The sequence below is a fragment of the Nanorana parkeri genome, unplaced genomic scaffold (genome assembly GCF_000935625.1).
Source record: "Nanorana parkeri isolate BGI_ZX_2015 unplaced genomic scaffold, ASM93562v1 scaffold529, whole genome shotgun sequence".
NCBI classification, from domain to species: Eukaryota; Metazoa; Chordata; class Amphibia; order Anura; family Dicroglossidae; genus Nanorana; species Nanorana parkeri.
In genome coordinates this window covers 162,955-189,062 of record NW_017306797.1, presented here as the reverse complement: position 1 = coordinate 189,062, position 26,108 = coordinate 162,955, and the positions used below count along the sequence as shown (strand labels likewise).

The 26,108-nt window shown below is 41.8% G+C and overlaps 1 protein-coding gene across 1 annotated transcript; it reads right to left on the bottom strand.

Moving 5' to 3' along the window:
• Nucleotides 1-1,905: 1,905 nt before the first annotated feature.
• Nucleotides 1,906-24,849, bottom strand: LOC108791163 (unconventional myosin-XV-like). Its single transcript, XM_018561559.1, has 15 exons — nt 24,750-24,849; nt 21,029-21,092; nt 20,153-20,225; nt 18,031-18,104; nt 17,878-17,954; nt 16,116-16,234; nt 13,819-13,913; nt 13,625-13,702; nt 11,402-11,498; nt 10,932-11,080; nt 8,981-9,105; nt 7,024-7,157; nt 6,597-6,730; nt 4,067-4,207; nt 1,906-2,308 (listed from the first exon to the last, which is right to left on the bottom strand). Exons 1-15 carry the CDS (start codon nt 24,791-24,793, stop codon nt 2,246-2,248), a joined length of 1,467 nt encoding a protein of 488 aa, XP_018417061.1. The 5' UTR covers nt 24,794-24,849; the 3' UTR covers nt 1,906-2,245.
• Between the last annotated feature and the right edge of the window lie 1,259 nt (nt 24,850-26,108).

The following is a 26,108-nucleotide window of genomic DNA, read 5'->3' as shown; positions in this document are numbered from 1 at the left end:
TAGGTGTCCAACTTTACTGTTTTTATCGAACGCTGGAAGGGGGTGGAATTGCCTTAAAGTTCATGTTTTGTGTGACCAAGCCATAAATAAATCTCAGATTACAGAAACTGTGTGTAACCGCTTACCCTTCGTAAAGCTCATTTTTCTTCTTTAACGGGCACTTCAATGTCATATGGTTCAGATATTTTATTAGATATGATACAATGAAATATGATAAAGCTGAACTCCAGGCAAAGTGAGTGGTCTTTTAATGGTGAGTTGCCACTAGTGGCAGAGCGTCTAGTGTGTTGTGAACCTAAGACTGCACCTATTCCTTTCAGACATCTGTCTGTCTTCTAACTTTTGAGACCTAAAGAAGAAGTAAACTTTTAAAACCCCTTAGCAGCACGTTTTGCTCCTTTTCCCGTATGTTGATAACCAACATGAAAGGTCCCGCCACTTGAAAGGTTATGTTTGATTTTGCTCATCTACCTTCTCTGATGCGCTCAGTTCACAACTAACTAGCCAGTGTCACTTATGTATAGGATGCTTTTTTCCCTCTCGTATCACACGTGTACAATGCACACCCCACAGAAATAACTGTTTGTCTCATGTAATGTCTCTCTGTCTTAAGAGCTAAAACTAGTTCAATCAGGGCTCCGTTTAAGCAGGACAATTGTGCTGGGTAGACCGTCTGCACTCTGGCAGCCAGCAGTTTATGTAAAGTTATCTATAGAGGTGATGATACTGGTCATAAGACACTTGGCTCATGAGGGTACCATTGTTAGAACAGTTACCAAAAGTTAGAACAGAGGTGCACTAGTACATCATTCATTGTACTAGTTCACCTCTATGAAGTTTCCAGCCAGGTGCTAAGGATAATGGGCCTCATTTATTCATGTGTTTGAAAGAACTGTCTGTGATGCTATATGGCGAAGCCAATCATATTCTTATTTCATTCTCTAAGTACAGTTTTCAGATGCAGGTTTGATGAGCTGTTGTTGAGTGAGGCAGCCATGTAGACAGCACACCATGGGCAGACAGTTCAGGAGGAAGAGTTACATAGTTAGGTTGAAAAAAGACACAAGTCCATCGAGTTCAACCTATAGAGATATGAGTGAGGAAAAAAAGAGAAGAAAAGCCTAAACAGAATGCTTTGCTCACAGCTACCCCCTGTTGATCCAGAGGAAGTAAAAAAAAACCCTATAAAGCATGGTTCAATTTGCTCCAACAGGGGGAAAAAGAGAGAGTTGGCATACCCTTACATAGTTGCAGCCTAAAATAAAAAGAATTGTTTTTGAAGAGTAAATAAGCACATTGCAGGGGAGACAATGACAGAACAACCAGTTAGCAGTCCTGGTGTACAAACAAGCAGAGGCTGTTATAGGTGACTTGTCTCTTTAATGAAAGAATATTATTACAGTTAAAACTGAATTATTAATCAATAATAGTTTAGATTTTATCTGTTTTCTGATTAAACGATCTCTGATTAAGTTAATAAATTATGAGCTTTTTATTTTAGAGCATATATAAACCCCAAAACAAAAATGTTATATATTACATTTCTCCTTAAATGAGGCGGCTGCATCCATTCTTTTTTTCAGGCTTTTTTCCTTTATTTTCACCTGATTATCTTGCCAGTAACATGTTTCCTGTCCTAGGGTGACAACATTAATTCACTGTACTGTATCTATGGATGAGCAGTGTTGCCATCCTAGGCTGCTCTCTGATTTGGACTACAAATCCATCCATTATATAGGAAGGTGTCCTTTTGTAGATCACAAAAGATAGCTGCGAAAACGGATAACATTGTTTGATATATCACTTCATTGGACAGGAAGCCACAAGAACTCCGGCATTCTAACTGGAATACTGTATTTTTCCGTACTTGTAAAAAGAAAGCTAATGCAGCCACCGCATCTAAGGACTGCTAAGCTGTAAATATATAGAATTTTGTTCCTGGGTGGAGATATTCTTTAGATAGCAAGCATTTCTCTATTTACAACAATCACAATATTTCTGTCCATAAAATCATTTGGTTTAAAATAGGCTAGAACTGCATTCACATCAAAGAAATAATGATTTTCAGAAATTGATTAGCCAACTGATCCTAGCCCAACCAGCCAATGTAAACATGGGGTACCGTGGACATTCCCAGTTGTAATTTAATAGACATAACTCTTTGGTTCAGGCAGACATTCCGTTCAGATCATATTAAATGACACATTAAATAACTTCTATTTATGATCTCGGAAGGCTTTTCATTCTAGCATGTAGCAGTGTCCTGGTTCTCTATGATCAAGGCAAGTGTGTGGTACAGCTCTTTAGCCTGTGGAGGAAAAAGAAAAGAAACAACTTAGTAGGTTGAACTAGAAGTTTTCTATTAGGGCTTTTTTGATGAATAGATTCAGTTCCCTGAGCGATAACATTGGCTATTTGTAGCAATGAAAGCCGTAAATGGCACTGTTATGGCAAATTATATTATTGACACATATAACACAATAATTATTAAAGCCACATTCCGTGTAAATGATCATTTATACACTGCACAGGGTGTGTATGTTACCATTAAAGAGATAAGTGTTATGTACAGAGAACTGCTCCAAAGTATAACAATTTTACCTTGCGGCACGCTGTCCCTGCACACAACTCCCAGCTTTAGGCACTGGAGAGAGGATGAGATGTGATCCAAGCTGTGCAACGCTCTAGTTGCATCAGCCGCCCCTCTTCACTATCCTCTAGTCACAAACGGATCACGGATGGCGTGGCTACGGTGCCATTCACTTAAATGGGCCGCCACGCCCCCTCCTGTCCGGCAAAATAGTGAGCCGGCCGTAATGTGAGGCAGTGCGTTCCGGCCAGAATCTGACCGGAACGCACTGCATATGGTGTGAACTAACCCTGAAGTGGCTCAGAATCAGTCTCCCTGGCTGATTACTCAGAAACTACCTAAGGCCCTGGGCAAATCAGATATAGAACCTGTTGGACAGGACACAGGACAGCGCTTGTGGCCTCAGTGATCAGAGTCAGCAGATAACGCTGTAATTCGGTACATAAGATCCTCCATGACCAAAGCAGTAGCGGATAGAAGCTGACGCGGTATGGTGGGAAATAGTGAATGACACTCTACCCAGCAGAGGACTACAGCACTCAGCCTGACAGCATTAATCCCTTATATGGCAAATCTGGCAGATGGGACCTAGGACCCTTCAGGGTGCTTCCAGTCTGCATAGAGAAACACCTTAAATGGTGGATGGAGTGATAAAGTGTTTGCAGCTGTAGGAACTTTGAAAGACTCAAGACCGAGTCTTTACCCGCCCCCGGCTTCCTGATTGGCCAGAAAGATGGCTTCATGCTCCCTCGTCACCTGGCGACTGGGAGCATGGAGCCGGCTTCCCTGCTAATCGGGAAACCAGGTGTCGAGTCTTTACAAGCTGCCTGGCTTCCTTAATGGGACTTCCAGTAACGGTATCGGCGAGTACCGAAAAAAAAATATAGGTACTTGTACTCGATACAAAAAAAAATGGTATCGGTGCATTCCTGATTTATTATACAGCCTATTCCTCCTTCTATGGTAGATTATAAGAGGTAACGCCTCACCTCATAAAAGCACTTGCTGCCTTCTTATAATAAAACAGTGTTGTATTACCCTACATATATTTTCAACAATTTTGTTAGACTAGTCACGTGTTTCATGGCATTTTTTATTACGCCGGTCCTACGCTGTTAGAATTGTAATGTGGGCTTGGCAAATTGTGATTAAGAAATTGAAGGAGTCAGACTGAAAATCGCCAATCATCTGCAGTCCCTGTTTAGGTATTCTAGCAGTCATTCTAGCATGTAAGAATACAATAGCCGGCAGGGTGGATTCCTCCATTCGCACTGTTTAGTGTGGATGGGGGAAGCGAGCAGGTTTTCTCCTCTCCAGCTTATACGTGTATGGCTGTGTAAGGCCAGCTCTAGGGTCGGATTCTATATTTATCACTGCTGGTGTCTTTGTAGCAGCAAAAGTTGAACCAGAATGCCGTTCTTTTATTAAATTGACTGTGATGCAATATTTTTTACAACCTGCTGCACATGTGCTTACCTCCTGGAGCTCCACCCATAGCGTGCGCGGGTTGGCTGCCGAGCCGTAGTGCAGCTCTACCCCTGGCAGGGTGTTGCTATCCAAAGGACGCAAAGTACGCATGTTCTGCACGTCATGTAAGCTAACAACGGTATGCGGTTTCTGTACATACAAGAAGCAGTCAGAAAAGTTAATACATATGGTTGGTTAGAAATAAGAGAACTATAGATAAAATAACACAGGGGCAATATACAGAAACAATATTTCATGTAGTAAGTGAATGCAACGCACAACATGGGCTGTGGGACCATCAGTGCATGTCCATCTTCTCCTGTGCTCAGATATCAGCAGAATGTACATGTCAGTTTACACTGCACCAAACATTTCCCAACTAGTAGTAAAGGATTCCCTGTTTTCCGCCTTCTGGGAACATCATCAGAACACAGATATAGCATGTAAATGTCAGAACATTCCAGGGCAGTGTTCATATAGTGACAACTCCTGCAGTCTAGAATAGAAACTCGCCTCAAGCTGCAGAAGTCGTTTATTTGGGATAATCGTGTAGCGATCACCCCCAAAGGAGCCGCTGAAATAACCCGGGTCATCACTAGTCTGTCTAAGGTTTTTTTTTTCTTCACCTGCCCCATTAGCATTAACCACCCTCTTCTAGTGGGGCTCACAAAGCTGATGTCCACTCCAGTAATACAATGCTGAATAACTTTTATTAAACTTCTTCACACTGGGGAGAGAGGGTATAGGGATCCCAGACATCCAGGGCCAGACCTTTTTAGCATCTCACTGTAGATCCACTTGTAGTACAGCAAATAGTATTTGGAGTAACAGATTAGCAGGGATGAACATGAATCCTCAGCAGGAGAGACACCAGCCATGCTCTAGAGGTCCTCTATGTTCCAGGCACCTCCAGCAGACATCAGCTTCCCTGGTTCTCCTCTGGCAAACAACACAGGCCTCCTCCATAATGGAGGCCTAAGGAAACTCTTCCCACACTCCAGCCTCTGCCCACCCCCAGGCCTCAGGACTAGCCTTGGGGTGGCTGGGCAGCACCCAGCCCTAATGCATGGCTGGTCCCAGCTAGTCTGAGCACATGGCAAATCCCTCCAGTACCCTATCCCAAATTGCGCCACTGGTTGTGAGAAACCCAGTGATTGGCTGCTGTACTATACATACACTTACAGTGCCTCTCATTGGTTGTCCCACAATATAGCAGAGTCACACTCCGCCCAGGTAGGTACAGTCAATGCCAGACACCTGGAATTAACCAGATAAATGCCAACTATAATCCAACCAGGCTGACTACAGCCCTGGCAATCACTACATGTCATAAGAATGTATCCAAACAGAATTTTCTTCCACATATCAAAATCTGAAGCCCAAATGCTTCCAACTTTTCCAATTAAAAGATAGAGAACAGTAAATACTTCTGTCATTTTTTCGTTTTGGTGTCTTTCTCTTATTGTTCCTGTGACATTGACAAGAAGACTCCGATATTAATAATGACCACAGGTTCTAGTCTTTCCCCTTTTATAAAACAAAAGTGTTAGGTTGAAGTCTTTTTCCCTGCTTGATCAAGTTCTCATCCCTTCCTGTCCCAACAGGAAGTGAGGGGAAATCTCTTTAATGGGGACACAGACTGCAAATAAAAAGCTGGCAGAGGTTCTATGTCTGTCTCACTTTGTATAGCTTAGCAAAAACAAGTCAAAGCGATCAATAGAAGCAGGCAACTGAAGAAACAGGCAAATCCGCCCCCCACCTTTATCTGCCATTTGGTTCTTCGGACACATGAATACCAGGGGTGTCAAACCCCATTCCTGTCCACGTCATTTTCAGTATTCAGCGTCCCAGTATTTAATTGACATTTATTCCGTCATACAACGCCGTACCAAAATTAATTTTATATATTTAGTTTGGGACAGAAAGCTTTATTTTGGTCGTATTTAATTGCCACTGGGTTTTTTTCTCATTTGTTACCATATATGCCTCATTTACACACAACGCAAGCAAAATTGTATATTGCGCATATACGAGCATCTATGCGCCCATATATGAGCATATATGTGTGCACTATATGCAATCCCAGAATTCATCACTCATAATGGAATTTTGAATGTGCTGTACGCGCGTAAACACGCATATGTGCGCGTAAATACGCAGAAATACGCTGCCCGGACGCATCTCTGTTTCCATTCTCTTTTTGCGCATATATACGCTACGCATATATACGGCTCCATACGCGGCTATGCGTATGGAGCCATTTATTTGCATATGGTACAATACGCGCGGCAGTGTGAATGAGGCCATAAAGTGGGTAGCCCCACTGCAAGGGTTAATAATAACACAGACCGTAACATGACCGGTTTTGGCTTTAGTTCATTTGTTTCCTTTTTTAGGTATGTGTCTTAAAATAAAGAAAGACAATATGTACAAAGCCACTTAAAGCACAGCTTAGGTGCCATAAACACAGTTGCTTGATGGGTCGGGGCCCCTAGTACAGGAAACACCAATCTGTAAGCAGGCACCAATGGACACATACCTGACTGTTGCTTTGTAGTATCTGAAGCTGTTGGTGATTCACTGCTGCATAGCATGGAGAGATCACATCAGGCTCACTGATCCTTTTTATAAGAAATATGTTGTACTCAAACAGAGGGAGAGAAGACACGGTTTCTAAAGAACAAGCAGAATGGTTCATTAGTAATCTGAAATACATGCTGACACTTTTATAATGCTCTGGGGAAAAAACATTGGTAGAAATCCAGAATCTGCAATTCTCCTATTTTAAATCCCTGTACCCCTAAAGACCAGCTGACCCCTCAGTTTAAATCTGCTAAATACATTCCAAGGGCATGAAAACCAAAAGGTGTGTAAAGTCTTACAGTTTGTGTTCTTTAGAAAGCAGGCACAGGAAAAGCCTATCCCCTGGCAGCATGCTATTCATACAAATCTGTCCTTAGTCTTACCTAAAAAGCGGACCTTGGCCTGCTGGACATTTAAGTTTTCCAAATTCTTCATTTCCTGCAGTAGGGATTGCTGTACAGCCTGTAGGTTCAGCCGATTCTGCACAGAGCTAGGAATGTAACTCAGAAGTTCCTGTCTGTAGAAGAGAACGTGTACACAAGTGTTATTCCACATCTACACGAAACACCTCAGACAAACGTTTACTGATGTATCATAATAACATCGAGCTTCATTTATCAAATGAAAACATGTCTTTACCGCAGCAATCAGAATCCAGCTTTCAATGTTTCTACATTGAGGATAGTTGTAGATAGCCAACCACTGCTAACTACTCTGGTGCTGCAGATATGTCATCGTTTAGCAATAGATAGAAGCTGAAGGGGCGGCACAGAGACTGAAAGTAGTCAGGAACAATATGGGTTAATCAGTAAGGGGCCCCTATGATACCTATGAGCACATTAATGTGCATTGAATAGGCAATTTAATTCCTATAGGCCAACTGTATCGGACTTATTTTTTGCAGTGTGCAGTGTGTGTGCGCATTCACATCCTTGTGTTCAGGGTCAGCTGTGCAGTTTACTTCATTGATATGCTTTGGGGACCCATTAGACACAAATGGGACGCTCCCCAAAATGCATTCGCAACATTTATGTTAAAACACAAAGGTGACATCCGTTCTGATCAGGAGGGAATCCGTCATGGATCCCCTCCTGATCCGGACCGAGTGATAGGGGCCTTAAGGTCCCCACACACCTTACGATAATCGTACGATAAATCGCGGGAAATCCCGCGATCGTACGATTATGGTAAGGTGTGTGGAAGCCGTGCGACCTCTACTACTGTAAGGTCGCACGACTTTAAACTTACGAACATATTTGCAAACCCGCCGAGCCTCGTACGATGTTCGGCGGGTCTGTAGCATGTTCGTAAGATAAATGCCGGGCGGGCCGGTGTGCGCAAGCGCACACTGCCCGTTCGGAATTGCGGTCATCGGAAGACCGCCCCTCAGGGGGCGTGGCTTGCGATCATCGCAAGTACGATCTGCCTATGAAAGATAGGCAGATCGTACGCTTTTTTAAGTACCTTACACTCATGGCAAGACAAAAGTCTTGCCATGGTTGTAAGGTGTGTGCCCAGCCTTAGAGTTCATAAAATCTTGCAACTATCAATGTGTCCTACAGACGTTCCTACAAACAATTCAGATCAAGTTTGAATGCAGAGGTGTCACAATAACAACTCTGCTCCCAAATGTCAGCAAAGGGGCGGAACAAGTGCCGTGATGCAAGTCGGCGGCCATTATCTATCATGATTGATGTGGATCTGCATCAATGGATGACGTGATTGACATATGGATTATTGGATTTGGATTTTGGTGTTTATTTACTATTGTACTGTTTATTTGGTGAATGAGTAGGGGTAACAACTACACCTTATTCATGAGGGGGGGGGAGCCAGAATCTGGGTGCCCTCTTTATAAAATGGGTGAGCCCCCCAGGCCTCCCATATTGAGGGCATGTGGCCTGGTATAGTGCAGGGGGGGAGGGAGGGGCGCACACTCTTTCCTCCCCCCTTCCTGCCCTGCCATGCTGCTGCTCGGATCAAGGGTCTGGTAAGGGATTTTAGGGAGGATTCCATGCTTTTTTTTTTTTTTTGGCATTGGGGTCCCCCCTAAAATTCCTTCTAAACCTAAAGGGTCTGGTATGAATTTTTTTTTCTAATATCACTTTGCTGCAACGAATTTTCGTTTGTAAATATTGTTTAACGCATCTGAGGTGAACGAAAGTTTTGGATTCGTTCCAATCAGAATCCCGAAACGAATTGACTTTCAGACCCAAATTCCAAAAAACTAAATAACAAAAAAATTTAAAACTAAACGAACCAAATTTTTTGCTGGCGCACATGTCTACAATGAACACATAGTGCAGTCTATACGGACATATTGATTTGGATTTTACTCACTTATCTGGAGCAGTCATCATCCCCTTCACTTTATGAAGAATGGCAGACGCTGTTCCTACGAACATCTCCAGTTTATCTTGGGGGCTCAGTAACAAAGCGTTTCCTTGCATGTATTGCTGTCGCACCTAGAGGAGGAACACAGGTTTCAACCTATAATAATTGGGTGTAGTGACATGCTTCGAATCTTTTTTCATTCACTGACTGCACTAACCAACCACTGGCCTCTAGTGTTCCACAGGAAAGTATGATCACTATGCACAGATTATCAGGAGGTCACATACACTCCTACAGACTTACTTACATTCATTTTTTTTCTCAAGATGGGAAACGGTCACAGGGATCCCCTGGGATAAAGTCACTAGCCTATCATGGTTGCCTATTTCTGGACCTGTTCGTTTTATACTGTACAGCTTTGTTTTCATAGGAACATTACAAAACAGCAACAGTGAGCGAGGGCCCTTGTTGTGTTCTGTTATTACGATCACCGTCATCACTTATTTGTAAAAGTTATCAATCATCTTTCAATTTGTAGTGATGGAAATTAAACTAAAATGATATTCATGGTATTATAGTTGCTGTATACGCTATACCCAGTGAGGCCAAGAGAAGAGAATGCTCATGATAAAATGCATTATTAGAAGTGTTTACAAACAGGTAAGGATTAACGTGTGTGTAAACGTAACGGTAAGCGTCTCTTATTTGCTCCCTTTTATTCTAATAAATATTCTGTTGAAAGCATTACATTTGTTCGATGAATGCAAACAATACCTGTTGAGCCTGCCAGAAATCTAGTGAGTTTGTAACATCATGCCTGTGCTGCACGGAAATTCTAAACAACGTTATTAGCCCTTCCGCTTCAGCTACAGAGCAACCCCACGTTTTAGAGATTAGAAGGAGAAGGTATTCTGTAGTCCAGACCAGGAGGATGACAGTGCGGCTTCTCCATAGATACAGTACACAAAGTGAGTGTTGTCATACCAGGACACGGAACTGTGCTACCAGTCAAGCACTAGGGAGTACCAAGAGTCCAGAACATTACTTTATTGATTTCACAATTATTGTGACAAGAGATAGCCAATGTTTTGCGAGCGCTCAACAATCCATCTTTACCAGGGCTAAGCAATTCCTTGCACACTCAAAAGGACCGCAACTCACACTGCTTGCAAGTGTCATTTTACACATCAGAAGATGAATTTTGACAGCTGCTCTTGCTGCGTAGTACATAGTAATTCCTAACTTCCAGTAGGCAGCAACATGAGAAGAGGAGCAGAATATAGGAGATTTTAGGGAGTTTTTTAGGATGTCATTCCTATGATTAAGGTTCTCAAGTGGTTTAAGTATATCTGGAACAATACTATTTATTCTAGTTTTACAAAGGGTAAGAAAAAGGTTGGAACTTCTTTCAGTTTTATTTTCGGTCAGTGTCCTATTGAGAACATTTCCTTAAATCTCTGTCCTGTAGACACATCAGGAAATAAAAGAAAATCTAAAGTGAAGTAAATCCTACTACTTCGTTGTTACCACAAGTGTCCCCACTGGAAGATTTCCCCTCACATTTATTCCCGGTGACATTGGTATGATTTTCTCAGTAAAGACACAGACAGCATTACAAACCTGACAGTGGTTAGGTTAAGCCTTTCCCCTCGGTCCACAGCTAGATAAAGATGGCCTGACATACACTTTAGGTGTTTTAATGGCTGCAAATGCAATTTCAAGGATCACTCACCTCTGATAACTGAAAGCAGCAAGCTGTTTACTGGCTAAATGAGGGTATTCGCTGCATTGTTTGTACTGATGTTGATAAATAATCTGTCTACAACGCAAATGTTCAGTGTACACTGTGATTGTAACATTACTTTTTTCTTGTTTACAATTATATCCTGAATGTCATACAGTTGTAAATAACTATAGAATTTTCAATACAAACAGAAAAACACAAACTTTGTGGTACCTGGCTAAAGTGCACTTGAACAAAGAGTTCGCTGCGTCCCCTTAGTGTCGCTTTCCATGTGACCCTTTTGAACTCCAAGATCACGGAATTGTCCTGGAGCATGAAGTCATGAATATAATCTCCAGTACTCAGAGGCCGCACCATCTCACCTATCAGAAGTAGAAATGATCACATTTACTTCTATTTTCCTTCCACTAACTGACAGAATTAGACAAGCAGATCAATACATGTACCTAGAAGTACTAAGTGTAAAAAACAAAACAAGGCAAGTGGATTTGCTGTATTTTTCTTGGATGTTTCGCTGGTCATCCAACTAGCTTTCTCAATTTTGAATTGAGAAAGCTAGTCAGATACCTAGCAAAACTTCATCAAGAAAAACACAGCAAGTCCAGTTGCCTTGATTTATTTTACAAATATGCCATGACATGGATGAATGGGAACATTCACAGACATAAGTACTCAATAGTCACCTTTGTTCTTGTTGGCAGATATGGCAAATTCTTCAACCTCACTTGAATCGGTAACCATCAACTGCTCACAGATCTCAGGGACCAGATCACCTGCCACCTAGTGGATGGACAGGGAAATGCTTAATTCATATGACCATTTTGTTATCTGTGCAAACCAGGCTAACACAGGTAATTCTATGGAAACTGATTGTGTTCAAACAGAATCAAATTACAGTAAAATAGCCTTACAATCAGTTGTTTAAGTAAAGTCTCATCACTTGGCTCTCCCCCCACTCACCCTGGAAATTCAGGGGACTCCCGATTTTGGGGGTCCTTTCCTGGTTCTCCAAGCAGTTGAAGACAACACAGTCACTATAATGCAGTAGGGAAGGAATGTCACTAGAGGAAGGATGAAGTGGTTGGAGCAACAACATGGTCAGAGAGCCTGGGAATGCAAATCTAAAGGTAGTAATCCAGGGTGTTTAGTAGGTGGGGGGGATGGGGTGTTGTGTGATGAGAGAGTTGGGTAATGGGGGTTCTGTGTGGCAGAGACGCCTAGTAGGGATGATCGAATGTGTCTGGGTTCATATCATGTGGGGTCCTCTAACCCAGCATGGAGTCAGATATATGCGAACTTAAAACTGAACGCCATTGAAGTCTATCGGGAGGGAATCTTGAAAATGAGTTCTGGCCAATTTCAAGGCCAATAGGCAAGGGAGTGTAAAAATGAGCAATAGGAGCTGGACACCGCCATAAGAGACATGCAATAAATATTTTTTTAAATACCATACAGTGGAAAGAGAGCCCACTTTTTAATCCACGGTTGAGGGTGACATGGGATAAACACCAATACTTCCAATTACATGTTTTGGACATGCCTTTAAAAGAGAACTATGGGGTATACCTTTTTTTTGCATTTTTAGTTTCCTAATTATACAGGAGTACATTTTGTAATCCCGATCAATCCTGATAATATTGCCGGGATCCTCCCTACTCTTCTCTCCTCCCATTGAGTGACAGAGGCTTGTAGGAGCTGCTGCGCATTCATGAATACCAGTGCAGGTGCAGCAAATCAGGGCATCTTCTATCAAAGATTATTCATGTCATGTCAGTTCTACCAACACTTGTATAGCTATTCTTGCAGCTCTGCCCCCCATCCCTGCCTCTCATACATGCTGCTGTCTTGGGACATATACATAAGGAATAACACAGACAGTGAAGGTCCATCCCCCAACCTCCCTCCCCTCCCCTCCCCTCCATGCTGCTGTCTCAGGATGAAGACGGTTTTTCCTGGCCAATCAGGAAGCAGAGAGGCGGGTCATTACCCGCCGCCCGGCTTCCCGATTGGCCAGGAAGCCGCCTCCATGCTGTTTGGCAGGATTCCCAGCCAATCAGCATGAAGTCGGCTTCCTGGCCAATCAGGATACCGGGCGGCGAGTTATTACCTGCCCCCTGGTTTCCTGATTGGCCAGGAAGCCGGCTCCATGTTCCTTCGAGGCACTGCAGGTCAGAGGAAATCTCCCTCTGACAGGAAGTTCCGGAAGTACGAGTACTCACCCAAATACTAGTATCGGTATCAGTGCATCCCTAGTAAAAAGGAAACCTGTAGTCTTAAAACAACCTTGTTCTTATGAAAAACCAAATAGGCTTCTTCACAAAACAAAGCAGACAATTTGAAAACCCTTCTAGCCGAGGTGATGGACACAATAAAGGCAAACATTTTGAATAGCAAAATACAAAGAATTCAAAAGGAGGTTTTCATAAAACAGATAAAACCAAGTTCAAATCCTAAAGAGGAAGAGGAGACCTAACAGGAGGAGCCACATGTGGAACTCCCTGAAAAAAAGTATGAATCAAGGAATTAGAAGCAAAAGGATGTTGAAAAAGGACTGACAAAGTAGATATCTGACCCCTTATGGTACTTAGGAGGGAAAGCCAAAATGCACAATATGGTAAAAACACATGGGGAAAACCCCAAGGATTCACAACTACAACTACAAGTGTTTTTCAACACTTGGGTTTCAACAGCCAGGCCGCTAATGCCAGCAACCAAGAAGCAGGGTGGAAGATAGCACTAAGAGCCCTAAGATACAGTAACAGATCTTGCCAATCTGGAAGAAGCCACAGATCATCTGCCAATAGATGAACCAGATGGGTATACCACACCAACAGATATACAGTATATATATATACACATACATACATATACACACATACAGTTTTCTGGTTTTAATTGATACTCACAGTAAAGGTCTTGATTTTGGTGGTATATTCAACTCCGCCTGGCAATACTATAACAACCCGTCGAGACACCCGTCCACTCTTTTGAAGGAAGAAAAATAATATCAATGAGCATATCTTGGCACCATTAGGTTTACTTTATCTTGACCTTCTAACTCAAACTACACCCAGCATCCTTTCTATTTATTCCCAGTTACCAGCAGAGCTTCCAGTTCCTTCCGCGGGGGGAGGTGTCGGCGGCCATGATACAGTACAGTATGACGCAAGTGTTCTTGGCAGTTCCGAGAGATTTCTGAGTAAAAAAAATAGTATCATCGATTAAAAAAATTGATAAACAAAAATGACCACACATGTCACACTATGTCAGAGTGCATTATAGATTCTTTAGGGATATTATTAGATATATAGTATATCCATAAATGTTCATAATTCATTAAAGGATGTAAAGGTCCACACCACCTGAGACTTATATAACCACCACATTCTTACAGGTCTTAGAGGGTCCAGTGGTGAGATTTCCCAACAGTAGTTTTTGTCTCTAATCAAATCATACAGGGCTAAACCCTTTGTATCTAATCTATTGGGACCACCCATCCACAATGTTGTTTTAAGTCTAACACAAGAATGCTGAACTTCTGGTCACATGATGAGTAATCTCAATGATTATGCCAGGCTTTTGTAACCAAGAAGTTTCAACACTTCCAGGTAGTGCTAAGAGCTGACCCCTCCGTCCTCCTGTATGTTCCTACTTGCTCGTCCCAAGGATTGTCTGGGTAGTAGGAACATGCCTGTATTGTACTTTCAGGTTTACTTTAAGAAGGAAAGAACACTCTGATTGGTACATGAGATTAAATGTTTCCTCCTGATTTAGACTTGCTTGAGATAGACAGGGGCATACAGAGGTCTTTTTATCGTTCTTATTCATGTGTAGGACTATTAGAAACTATTTTTCACAGAACTGGTTGTTGTTTTTTGATTACTAGATTTGACATCAAACTGAATTTTACCTGGCGATGGTAGTAAATTGCAGGTCACATGACAATGATGTGGCCTGCTGATTCTAGAAAATCTTCTAAAATAGCGAGCCTTGTGGAGTGGCAACCATCCACATAAGGATCTTTATGATAGAGTGTTGGCCAAACAACCTTGAAAATGAGCCATCATGAAGACTTCAATGTGGTAATCTTTAGCATCTGTGTCAATGGGCTTAGGATTTGCATTTGAGGGCAAATGCAGCTTGCTTTTAGGTGCAATCCACTTGCATTTCAAATCAGTTGGAGACATTGCGAAGATAATTCATAGAGCATTGACAGGTGCATTGTTTCCTCCAGTTGGCTTCCTTCTGATCTCCATTTGATCTTCTAAGCTGCATCGATCAACCTCGAGCTGCTTTTTCATTCCCATAAACTTGTATAGGGAAGCATTTTTGACATAAACAAAAGCCCTCCAGCACAGGCCCTTAGTGTCAGGATGCATTACATAGTTATGTATAAAGACACAGGTCCATCCAGTTCAAGTTATAATGTGTGTATATGTTTGATTGTGTAGGATTCACTAAGAATTCCCACACCTCTGTATATTGTGTTCCATGAAGAAGACATCCAGAAGTTTTATGAATGTGTCTATACACTCAGCTAATACCATTGCTTGGGGAAGGGAGTTCTACAATGTTACTGCTCTAACAGCAAAGAATCCCCTTCACAGTTTTAGATTATACCTCTTTTTCTCCATTTTAAGGTCGTGGCCTCTTGTCTTCTTTAGGGACCTCTGAGTAAAACGTTTCTTACCGAGTCACCATTCAACAATTTGTACATTATTCAATGCTTCTTCTCCAGAATGAATAAGAGCAATTTCAGTAATCTTTACTCATAGCCCAGGTCCTGCAGCCCCCTTTATACATTTTGTTACCCTTTGCACTCTTTCAAGCTCAAGGACATCCTTTCTGCGTATCCGTGCCCAAAACTAAACTGCATATTCAAGATGAGAAGTGAGTGGTAGAGTGGTACCATAGAGTAGTAGAATTATGGATTTGTCTCTACAGTAAAGATTAGATATGTGCAATTTGTTTCTATACGATCCTGGATTCGGACGAATTTACATTATTCAGAGATTCGGATATATCCAAATCTCCGAACAATAGTAATGAATTTCAAGGAATCCGAAAGAAATTATAATGAAAATTCGAAGGACATTCGTTTTATTCGGATGTTGAGATTCCTTTTTTGAACGTGGTTGGATTAAATTAAACCATCCGAATAATTTGCATTCTATCGATGTTAGGCTAACTGGTCTGCTCTTTCCTGGTATGCATCTCGACCCTTTTTTGAATATTACACTGTATGTATGGAATTGTTTTATCAGACTGACAGTGTTGCCAACAGCGACAAAAAATAAAACTCTACAGGAATCTTTGGATAAAGCAGATATAATTGGAAGCTGTATTACACATATGGTTTTACAATTTGTTAGACATTAGAGTCAGTGACTGAAATACCTTGATAGTCACCAACAGTGTCCTGTAGGTACTTGGTAACACATGGCAGTAAGGTGGGGGAAGGCAGGAAATATCCAGTCAGCAGACTCAGCATAATCCAGCCGCGGTTGCAGCTCTCCCTGTCATATTAAAGACAACAGGATGAAAAAGGCAGCAGTGTACACACAATACAAATGTATACAATGAATAGGATATGCAATAAGATGTAAAGGCACATTATAATATACATGAAAAAAGGGAAATAAATAATGACTAGGTGATAGAAAGTTTTAGGTCAGTGGCAGGCAGGAAAAAACAGTATGTGGAAATGTAATTGTATGTAAGATGTAAAGGGAAAGTATAAAGTATTTCTACTAAGTAGGGATGCACCAGTACCGGCATCAACACCGATACTGTGCATTTTCACATGTACTCGTACTTGTGAAAGTGCCCCGATACTAAAAGCCGATACGGCTTTTTCAATTTTTAAATACATTTGCTTGCTGGGACCTCATCTTTTACATATACTTCTGGGGACCTCGCGCCGCTTGCTTACAGCGCCAGCCGCACATCTCCTCGCTGCGATCAGCTTCCTCAGCCTCACACAGTGCAGAGGGTGGTAGGACAGGAGTAATCATCTCCTGGCTGTATCATGGAGCCCTGAGCTTGGAACAGTTCTACCGAGGCCTATACTGGGGAGGATGAGCGGGGAATGCGGGGGCTGCAGGGTTGGTTTTAATTTTTTATGGTTTTTTTTGTTTCTCTCCTTTTTTTAACTTTTTTATCACTTTTTAATTTTTTTACATTTTTTATTTATCTTGTCATCTTTTACTTTTTTATCATTTTTTAACTTATTTTTTTTATGACATCGCCGTGAACACTTGTAAAAGAAACAAGTAATTTCTCCTATTCTACATTTAGCTCTGCTAAATGTAGAAAGCAAATTACCGCCAGGGCGCCCGGAACTCTATGTTCCCGGTGACTGGTGATTCAAACCTGTGCCGCCCCTCTGCTCAGTGCCTCCCCGAGGCCGGGCCTCGGTGGCCTTGCCGGGAATGCGGCCCTGTGTGTGTGGAATTAGGGGATCTGGAAATCAATGCACTGTTTTGCGATAGGAGCTCACATCCCGGCTGCTCTGCCCATTACTTTGTGCAACAACTTTTTTGGGCTGCCAGCCATTTACAGAGCTTTCTAGGGACCTGTGCTTCTGAGGCCTGTATGCACAGTACCCTCTAGGACAGGAGTTTTTTTTAGATGGCATTATCTGATGCTTTTTTTGGCCCCCAAGAAAATATTTAGGTGCTAAATAAATTATTTCCTCAGCAGTGATATGCTGGAAATTGTCTCTAGGAGTAAGTCAGTGACACCTATGATTTTATTTTATATATTTGCAGCAGCCTAATGACATCACAACAAGGGGACCAGTCAGCGTTAGGTAATAAGACTGCAGCCCTGGACTACCTAACTAGCGAAAGAGGTGCTGGCAAGGGACCTTGGCAGAGTTAGGTAGGCTAAAAAAAAGATTTTTTTTTTAAAAACAGTTTGTTAATGGGTGGGAGTGGCATGGGGCATTTGCATTTGCCATGAATTGAGCTTTAATGTTTTGCACATTTATGAACTGAAAAAAAATTGAAATGACAATTTTGCCAATAATAGATTAGCCTCAATGTAACTGTCAAATGCTCCTTAAAAATGTTACTTACTTACCTACTTTTAAATATCAAGGAATAAGATTCCCTTAATAAGGCAGATAATGACTTATAGGACTTCTGTGGATACTCACTGTTTGGGATTTTCTGTGATCTGTTTTAGCACTTGGCAGAAGACCTCATCTCTCAACATTGTTTTTTCTCTGCACAGCTACAGAAAAAGACTTATTAATAACATTATATACATATTTCTCTCCCATATAGCAGTTATTATATGCCATACTTACCAACATGATCTCATAGACACATTTAACATCATCCTGCTCCCGGTACTGCTGGTCACCCATAAACCTCATCAGAGCTGGGAAGAAAAGCATGCACAAATAAAGCTGAACTCAAGGCGAATAGAAAAGCGACCCAGTTTTGTATTCATTTACATCTTTAAAGCCCAGTTGCAGTCACAGAAATAGATCGTATGATGTCTAATTGCATAACAATTTCTATTCTCAATCTTACTTCCATTTTTGTGTCATAGCAGATGTGTAGTGTCTCTACAAATGACTGTGCAGTTCAATAGGCACATGAGTTCTCACCTGAACGCCAGTGTGCTGAAATGGAGATGTTTTTTGTGCATTGAGGCACGTTGCATTAGGAAGCCCATTAAAAATGAATGGGCTGTCTATTCACTTCAATATTCAAAAGAATAGGCCCTGCACCATTTGTAAAGTGCAATGCACAGAGACCTGTGCACACACTGGATGTATGGTGGATTGCAACTGCACACAGGGCCGGATTTCCCACAAGGCCAACCAAGGCCCGGCCTTAGGGCAGCAGGGAGTAGAAGGGCAGCAGGGGTGTGGAATTCTTATCGCCCAGGGCATGTAGTTCCGGGCGGGTAGTTGTTTTCTATATTTAGCCCTGCTTTGGGCAAGCAGAGCTAAATGTACAGAGGGGAAACCGCTGCTTGTTTTGTATAAGCGATCCCGGCGATGTCGCCGAAATCACTTGTATGCAGCCTGCAGGTCTGCCATTCTCCATGGGGGGTAGGGGGCGCATTGAGGAACCTGGCCTTGGGGCAGGAGAGAGAGTAAATCCGGCCCTGACCACACATCCACATTGTGTTGTGATAATGCATGCTATAACGCGGGCCATGACATACGTTATAACATGCATCCCAGTGTGAATGTGTTCTTTGAATCAGTTCTCTCAGTAATCAATATTCATTAACAGACCTGGTCAGACACACACTATCCCCTCCTCTGCAAAACAAGCGAGTGTGTGTAAAGTTGTGATAAGAGTTAAAGTTACTTCGCTGCCAGCATAGAGCACTGGAGTGGTAGCGCAGGAAGCAGCATTGTCAATGACAGAAAAAGAGTGTGTTATTTCCAAGCAAAAGTTTGTTACAAATCACAACATGCGGGGTACAGAACTATAAAAAGGTAAAATGTGTGAGACTTCAATTGGGCTTTAAAGTTAATCTAAATGAAACACTTTTTTTTTACTTTGAGAAAGAGTGGTAGGGCGTTAGAATCCCTCTAAGGTTTTTATTGCTGTCTGTGTTCTTGTTTATGTATTACCGACTTATTATCTATGGGGTGAATTCATAAAAACTGGAGCAGACAGAATCTGGAGCAGTTTCCATGGCAACCAATCAGCTTCTCTTTTCCGTTTGTTCAGCTATGCTTTGAAAATGAAACATAGAAGCTGATTGGTTGCCATGGGCAACTGCTAGAGATTCTATCTGCTCCAGTTTTTATGAACTCCCCCCCAATGTATGTAAAAAAATAAATAAGTCAAGGCAACTGGACTTGCTGAATTTTTCTTGAAGCATAGAAGAGCGAAACCCTCTGGTCGGGATTCAGCAGTATACCTACATCTAAAGGAAAAAGGACACTCTTTTGAAGACAGTCAAAAGAGGTGTGAAATAGGCCATTTATGTAGAAATGGAGAAGCCAAGCTTGAATACTCTATCCAAAATGAAAAAAAAAGATAGCTTTAGATGTACATTAAGGTTTTTTTTTTTTGTTTTTTTTACAATTAACAAGAAAATGTACCCGAGTCTTCATATTAGAGCCCAGTAATGCTCTCCACTGCAGCACCCAGAGCTGCTGCTTCCACTGTCCAGTTAGCAAGCTGGGCAAGATAATACAGCCTGGTTTAGGACCTAACTACAGCATAGTGTACAGGGAGGGCCAAGACCTAGAGATGTTGTCTGTCAGAGGAATTCTGGATCACAAGACTGGGTGAACAGAATTACAAATCCTTTGCGGGTAAAATCGTCTACATATGTTTATCTCAGCTATGTGTTGAGCTGGTAATTTTTCTTGAGGCAGTGTTAGGTTTATCATCTTCATCACCAATAGACAACTCCTTGTCACAGTTTTTCCTAACTAAAATGACAATACATACCCATAAAGTTGCTTGTTGCAGACTCATTCAGCAATTTGTCGGAGTATAATATCAAAGACTCCTGAATTGGTACCTGAAATTATACAATGATATCATAAATGGGAAGAGAAGACCAAGACCAACAGATATTGGTTCACCTGAGTGACCTTGAGGAGTGCAGTGCGCAAGAATGATTGTGAGCACAATAACTCTATTCAGAGGGGTGGCTCTATGGTGATGTTTAGGGGACTGGCTGTGTAAGAGTATGGATGGGAGACTGACTTAGGAGTAAAGTTGCAAAGGGAGTGTAAAGCTCCTTTCACACGGTCCGATCAGGAAGAAATCCGTGCATTGATTCCCTCCTGATTGGAACAGATGTCACTGCTGTGACATGCGTTTCCGTGCAGTCTGGTAAACTGACATTACCAGACTTATGTTAGTCTACGGACAGACAGATCTAAATTTATGTGCATCTGTTTACATCCGCTTACCCCCAATCCAGCATGATCAGGTCTGGCGGAACGGATCTCTGATCGGTTTGTTTTTCCAGACCTGGCTGAAGCCGAGGGTAACTGGATGTAAACAAACATCAGTCTGTTTACATACGTCTGCCCATAGACTAACATTGGGCCTCCGATCAGGTGCACTTGAAATACTGCTTGGTGGACCTGATAGGAAAGCCCGTGTGAAAGGGGCCCAAGAACTATGGTGAGTTCAGGGTAGTGTTAAAGGACGTGCTGGAGTTAACTGTGTGAAGATTAAGATGGTATGTGCAGTATGATACAGTTGGAAAAATGGTGCATTGGTAGATACATGTGGTAGACTGAAGTGTTGTGATGGGACTATGTAGAGAAAATGTTTTTGTTTTTATGGTATTGTTCGTTCAAATCATCCTACCTTTGTGTGCTGCACCAGCTCAATTGCTTTCCTCCCTTCAGCAGCCATTCCTTTCCACCCGAGCCTATGGGACAACAGGATTATTAAATATACTAAAGTGTTGACAGAAGTGGAACGTTTCCTAGATGTCAACCTTCGGTCTGCTCTGTTAGGCTGGCCAAAGACAGCTTGATAAACTCAGACAATGCTTCTGAATTCAAACATCATTTGTGATTACTGGGCTGTCTCTGAACTACAAAAGGGTGATCGTGTTTAAATATGAGTCCAGCATTAATATGTTTAAGTATTTGCATATTTTTAACAGGCAGTAAATAAGCTGCAACCACAGTGGAGCAAATTATCCTTAGACTGCACAACAAAAGCACTAAAGTTGTTTCAAGTGTTGCACCCTGCTAACATGAGTGCTATAAAATATATTTGTATTCTATGTCCATTTTAGTTCTTGCTTGCAGAGTAATCTGTGATGCTGTGTCTGCCTGTTGCTGGGTGGATTGTACCACACAGAGCAGACCAGCCAATAAGGATTGCTTTGGGCAGTTATGTCTCCCGGCCAATCACTGGAAGTACCTTGTGCTTTTGTTGTGCAGTCTAAGGATGAATTGCTCCACTGTGGTTGCAGCTTATTTACTGCTTGTTAAAAATATGCAAATACTCCTGTACCAGGAGCAGTGATGCATGTTGGGAGAAGATATAAATGCAACAGTCTCTTCCCTCCCCCAGGGCACTCATGTTTGCAGGTTGCTGCTGAAGAGACTGAACTGACTAGGCCAAAGCCTGGGGACTAGCCTGGAATTGACACTGAGGCCTGACCCCGGAGGCTCAGCGGCCAGCCACTCATGCTGCAGCTGGACATAGATGAGGACTCCTAAAGTGCTGCTTGCCAGATGTTCTATACACAGATTGCTGGTATGGCTTAAAGGTCCTAGTCTGTGATGGCAGCAGTTACTATGCTCTATTTCTAGTAAAAGGAGTCTGCCTCATCCTGTATGTACCTGACCCTCTTCCTCTCCGCCTGGAGTTCAGCAATAAAAGAGAATCAGCTTGGATCTATTGTCTGGACTTCACTTTGTCGGTGGCCCCTGGAGATGATAAGTACTATTTGGGCAGCCATGTGTTTTAGAAATCCCTAGACAGGCTAAAGGAAGACCCGATCATTCAGCGGCTCCTTCGGGGGTGAGCGCTACACAAGTCATTTGTTTCCACAGCTCATTTTATGCTCCCCTCTCTTAGTAGAGAGAATTACTTGAATGAGGGACAAACTGAGGGACAGATTGAACTTTTTCTCATAACTATACAATGCTTCTAACAGGGTTATTCACAAAAGGGTGAAGAGTTTGGAGAACTCAGGAGAAGTGAACAATCTAGGACAACATAACTGATTCGGAAAAATTCTCCACTTCAGCTCACTTGCCAGTTCAGCTATTTTGTCCTAGATTGTTCACTTCTCCAAACTCTTCACCCTTTTGTGAATAACCCTGTAAGTCTTTAAAGGAGAACTCCGGGGAACATTTTCTTAACTCTTGCAATGGGGCTACCTCTGCACTGCATTTTCTTAACTCTTGCAATGGGGCTACCTCTGCACTGCACTAAACTCAGGAGTTAAATCTTAAAAAAACATTCAAGCACCCCAACTATTAACACAAATGTATCTTATTTGTGTATCACTTGGCTGTAGATCCTCAAATCAATTGGTGCTGACATTGTCCTTCCTTCTGGAGGGTGGCTACTTTTGTTTCCCATGGTCCCTGTGTGTGTAGTAAAGTAGCCACCACTCCAAGCTCACTCCTGTGATGGACTACAATCTCACTTTAGTTTACTAATTTGCATTGAGATTGTAGTCCATCATGGGAGCAAGCTTGGAGCGGTGGCTATTTTACAACACACACAGGGACCATGAGGAACAAAAGTAGTCACCCTCCAGAAGGAAGGACAGTATCAGCATGAATTCAAAGATGATTTGAGAATCTACAGCCGAGTGATACACAAACAAGCTACATTTTTGTTAATCGTTAAGGCACTTGAATGGATAATTAATTGCTTCACCATGTCTGCAGCTACAGAGATCAGTGTAGGACTATTTAAAAATGATTTACTAACAATATTTAAATACTTGAATGTCAATAGCCTGGCCACAGGTTCACTTTAAGGCAGTTGGAGGCACTTGTTATTGTGAAGAAAGAAATCCACCCCAAAAATACCCCTTAGACCGGGGCCATTCCTTCACTCTTCTAAGGACAACAATGAAGCTCGCCCATGTACTACTGTCAGCATCAGGATGATCAGGATAGACCATTGTTTTCAGGGAGATATCTGCCCGTTTATGAGCAGTCGTACTATACCCTGTCCATAATACAGAGATATGTGTGATACAGAGATTAGAAACACAAAGCAAAGAGCACCATACTCATGTGAAGGACTGTTTATTAAACACTATTTATAAAATAAAACAAATGGGTACTCACATATATACATCCATTAAATATTGCTCTATAGCCTTGGTTCTCAACTGGTGGGTTGTGACCCAAAAGTGGGTTGCAACCCCTTGTTCAGTGGGTCACTGCATGGCTTCCATTTTTCTAGGTGAGATGCTCCTCTGCCTCCCCCTAGTGCAGCATTCGGTTCTCTAGCCAAGCAGCATTCAAAATATGCTGCCTGGCGCCGAGTGTCAGTTTGAGATGGGCTGGGGGTACAGCCTCGAGGGAGCTCCATCCATACATGCATTGCTTACAGCTCCCTCACATTTGCTGTAGAGGTGCCTGGACCAGAGTGTCATCACATTCTGCATTGCAATTCATTTGAATGGTACCCCAAACGTACCCGCCACCCACAGTTTGTACGCCCACACCGGAACGCACTGTACCCTAATGCCTTGTGTTCCAATGCGGTGGTTCATGGGTCGTGACTTAATGACCAAGGACAAATGTGGGTACTGAGGTTACACAGGTTGAGAACCACTGCTCTATAGTGATGCATAGCTTTAAAATATCTATATCCATTACTGAGCACTCGTGGCCGTCACCAGGGAGGAAATACCAGAGGATGGAAGCAGTGCTAAATCACTAGGGCCCGGGCGATGATCGAAATAACACCAACTTCCTTGGCAGCTGTATATGCGGTTTAACAGTTTTCACTGTGCTTTTGTGAGTACCCATTTGTTTTTTATATATAGTGTCTAATAAACAGTCCTTCAGGTGAGTATGGCGCTCTGTGCTTTGTGTTTCTATTACATGTACTGAGTGATCCCCCAATTCATTTGAGGAGCTGCCTTTGGAGTCGGAAAGGATACTTCTTTGTATTGAGAAGAATTCATGCGGTCACTAGCGCTGAGTCAGTGGAACTAATACAGTGATTAGATACATAACATTTGCAGTATATTAGTGCGTATGGTATTATTATTATACAGGATTTATATAGCACCAACAATTTGCACAGCGCTTTACAAAATAGAGGAGACAGTACAGTTACAATACAATTTACATTACAATACAGTTTCAGTACAATAGGGTTAGGAGTGCCCTGCTCGTGAGAGCTTACAATCTAGTAGGAGGGGCAAGTGATACAAAAGGTAATTGATAGCCCCTGATACAAATAATGGTATTTGTATCATGGGCTACCAATCATGTTTTTGAATATGTTGATAAATAAAGATATCAACTCCAATCATCATAACCATTTAGCACCTTATACGGTTTGAAGATCGATTATTTGGGATTTTACTCACATGGTCTGTGCTTCCCGAAAATATTTCAGTGCGAACTCCACCATGGTGTAATGTGTTGCTTCAGTGGGTTGTGGTGAAGGGTTCCGATTCTGGGATGAAATCTCGCTAACCTTTTCACTCTGACAAAATAAATCACCATATTACACATTTAGCTTCTTTAGGAAATAAAACACAATTATAATGATCACATTTTAAACGACTCTGTTCTAAATAAAATTAAAAATATTGTTTGGAAATGAGAAATTGCTCTAATTTGTAGGCCTATAAACACACTTTTGTTGGCCAGCAGTTTTTCATGAGACCGACTGTTTGATTTGATTGTTTTAATTCAAAATCTTAATTGTCCTTTTGATGCAGAGATAATATTTGCCCAGGAAAGTATTGGAAAAAGTATGAAAAAATTTGAATTGACCATTTCACAACATAATTATGACCAAGGAAACATGTGGGTCCCGAGGTTACACAGGTTGAGAACCACTGATCTAGTTGATGACTGCAAATTTTCCAAATATTTGAAGTTTTATTTTCAATTCGATCCTGCAAAACCAGTTGAAGTCAATCAAAATGGTGATGAGAAATGATTGATAATTGCTATAGTTGATTAGGATATTGCAACAATCATAATATCGAAATAGCTAAACAAGTAAATAGCTAGACATAGCACATAAATATATGAACGATCTTACAAAAAGATTTGGTATTCTTTGTAACCAGTCTTGGGTATCCAGGCACCCCTGCCAGACAACACAGCCAAGACCAGTCCTCTGTGTGAGCTCCCTACAGACCATACTGCAGTTAAGCATAATAAACTGGTCTAGGATGTGCCCCAGCCTTTGACTGGACAATGTAGGAGCAGAAAAAATTGATAAATTTAAACTGTTAAATGGACAGTATCACATAATTTAATAGATTCTGAGTAGCTTATATTGAGGATCATCCGATTTGTAGTCTGAGTGCTGCTGTGCAAGATATTACAATCCGCTGATATTACCCACTTGAGGTGTTAAAGATACACCCTAAAAAACATCAACACAGATTCTAGGGCATATCTGATATGCCCTGCCCCCTATTATCAGGAATTGCTATGTATCACATAGCAGGAGTGGTCGTCAAAATTACATTTGCAGGTACTTCGCAAGTGTCATTGAGTAATACAATGTAATAATGTTTTGGTGCAGTGTATTTACTATTATATTCATATGGACATTAAAATGTTCACCTTTGATGTGCATGTGACATCAGTTAAAGCAACCTTACAAATAAAATAAAACATATTTCTACTTCATTCAGGGACACCAGAAATCCTAAACTGTGGGGTTATACTGCCCCCTACAGGAAAAATGGACACTGGCAACAAAA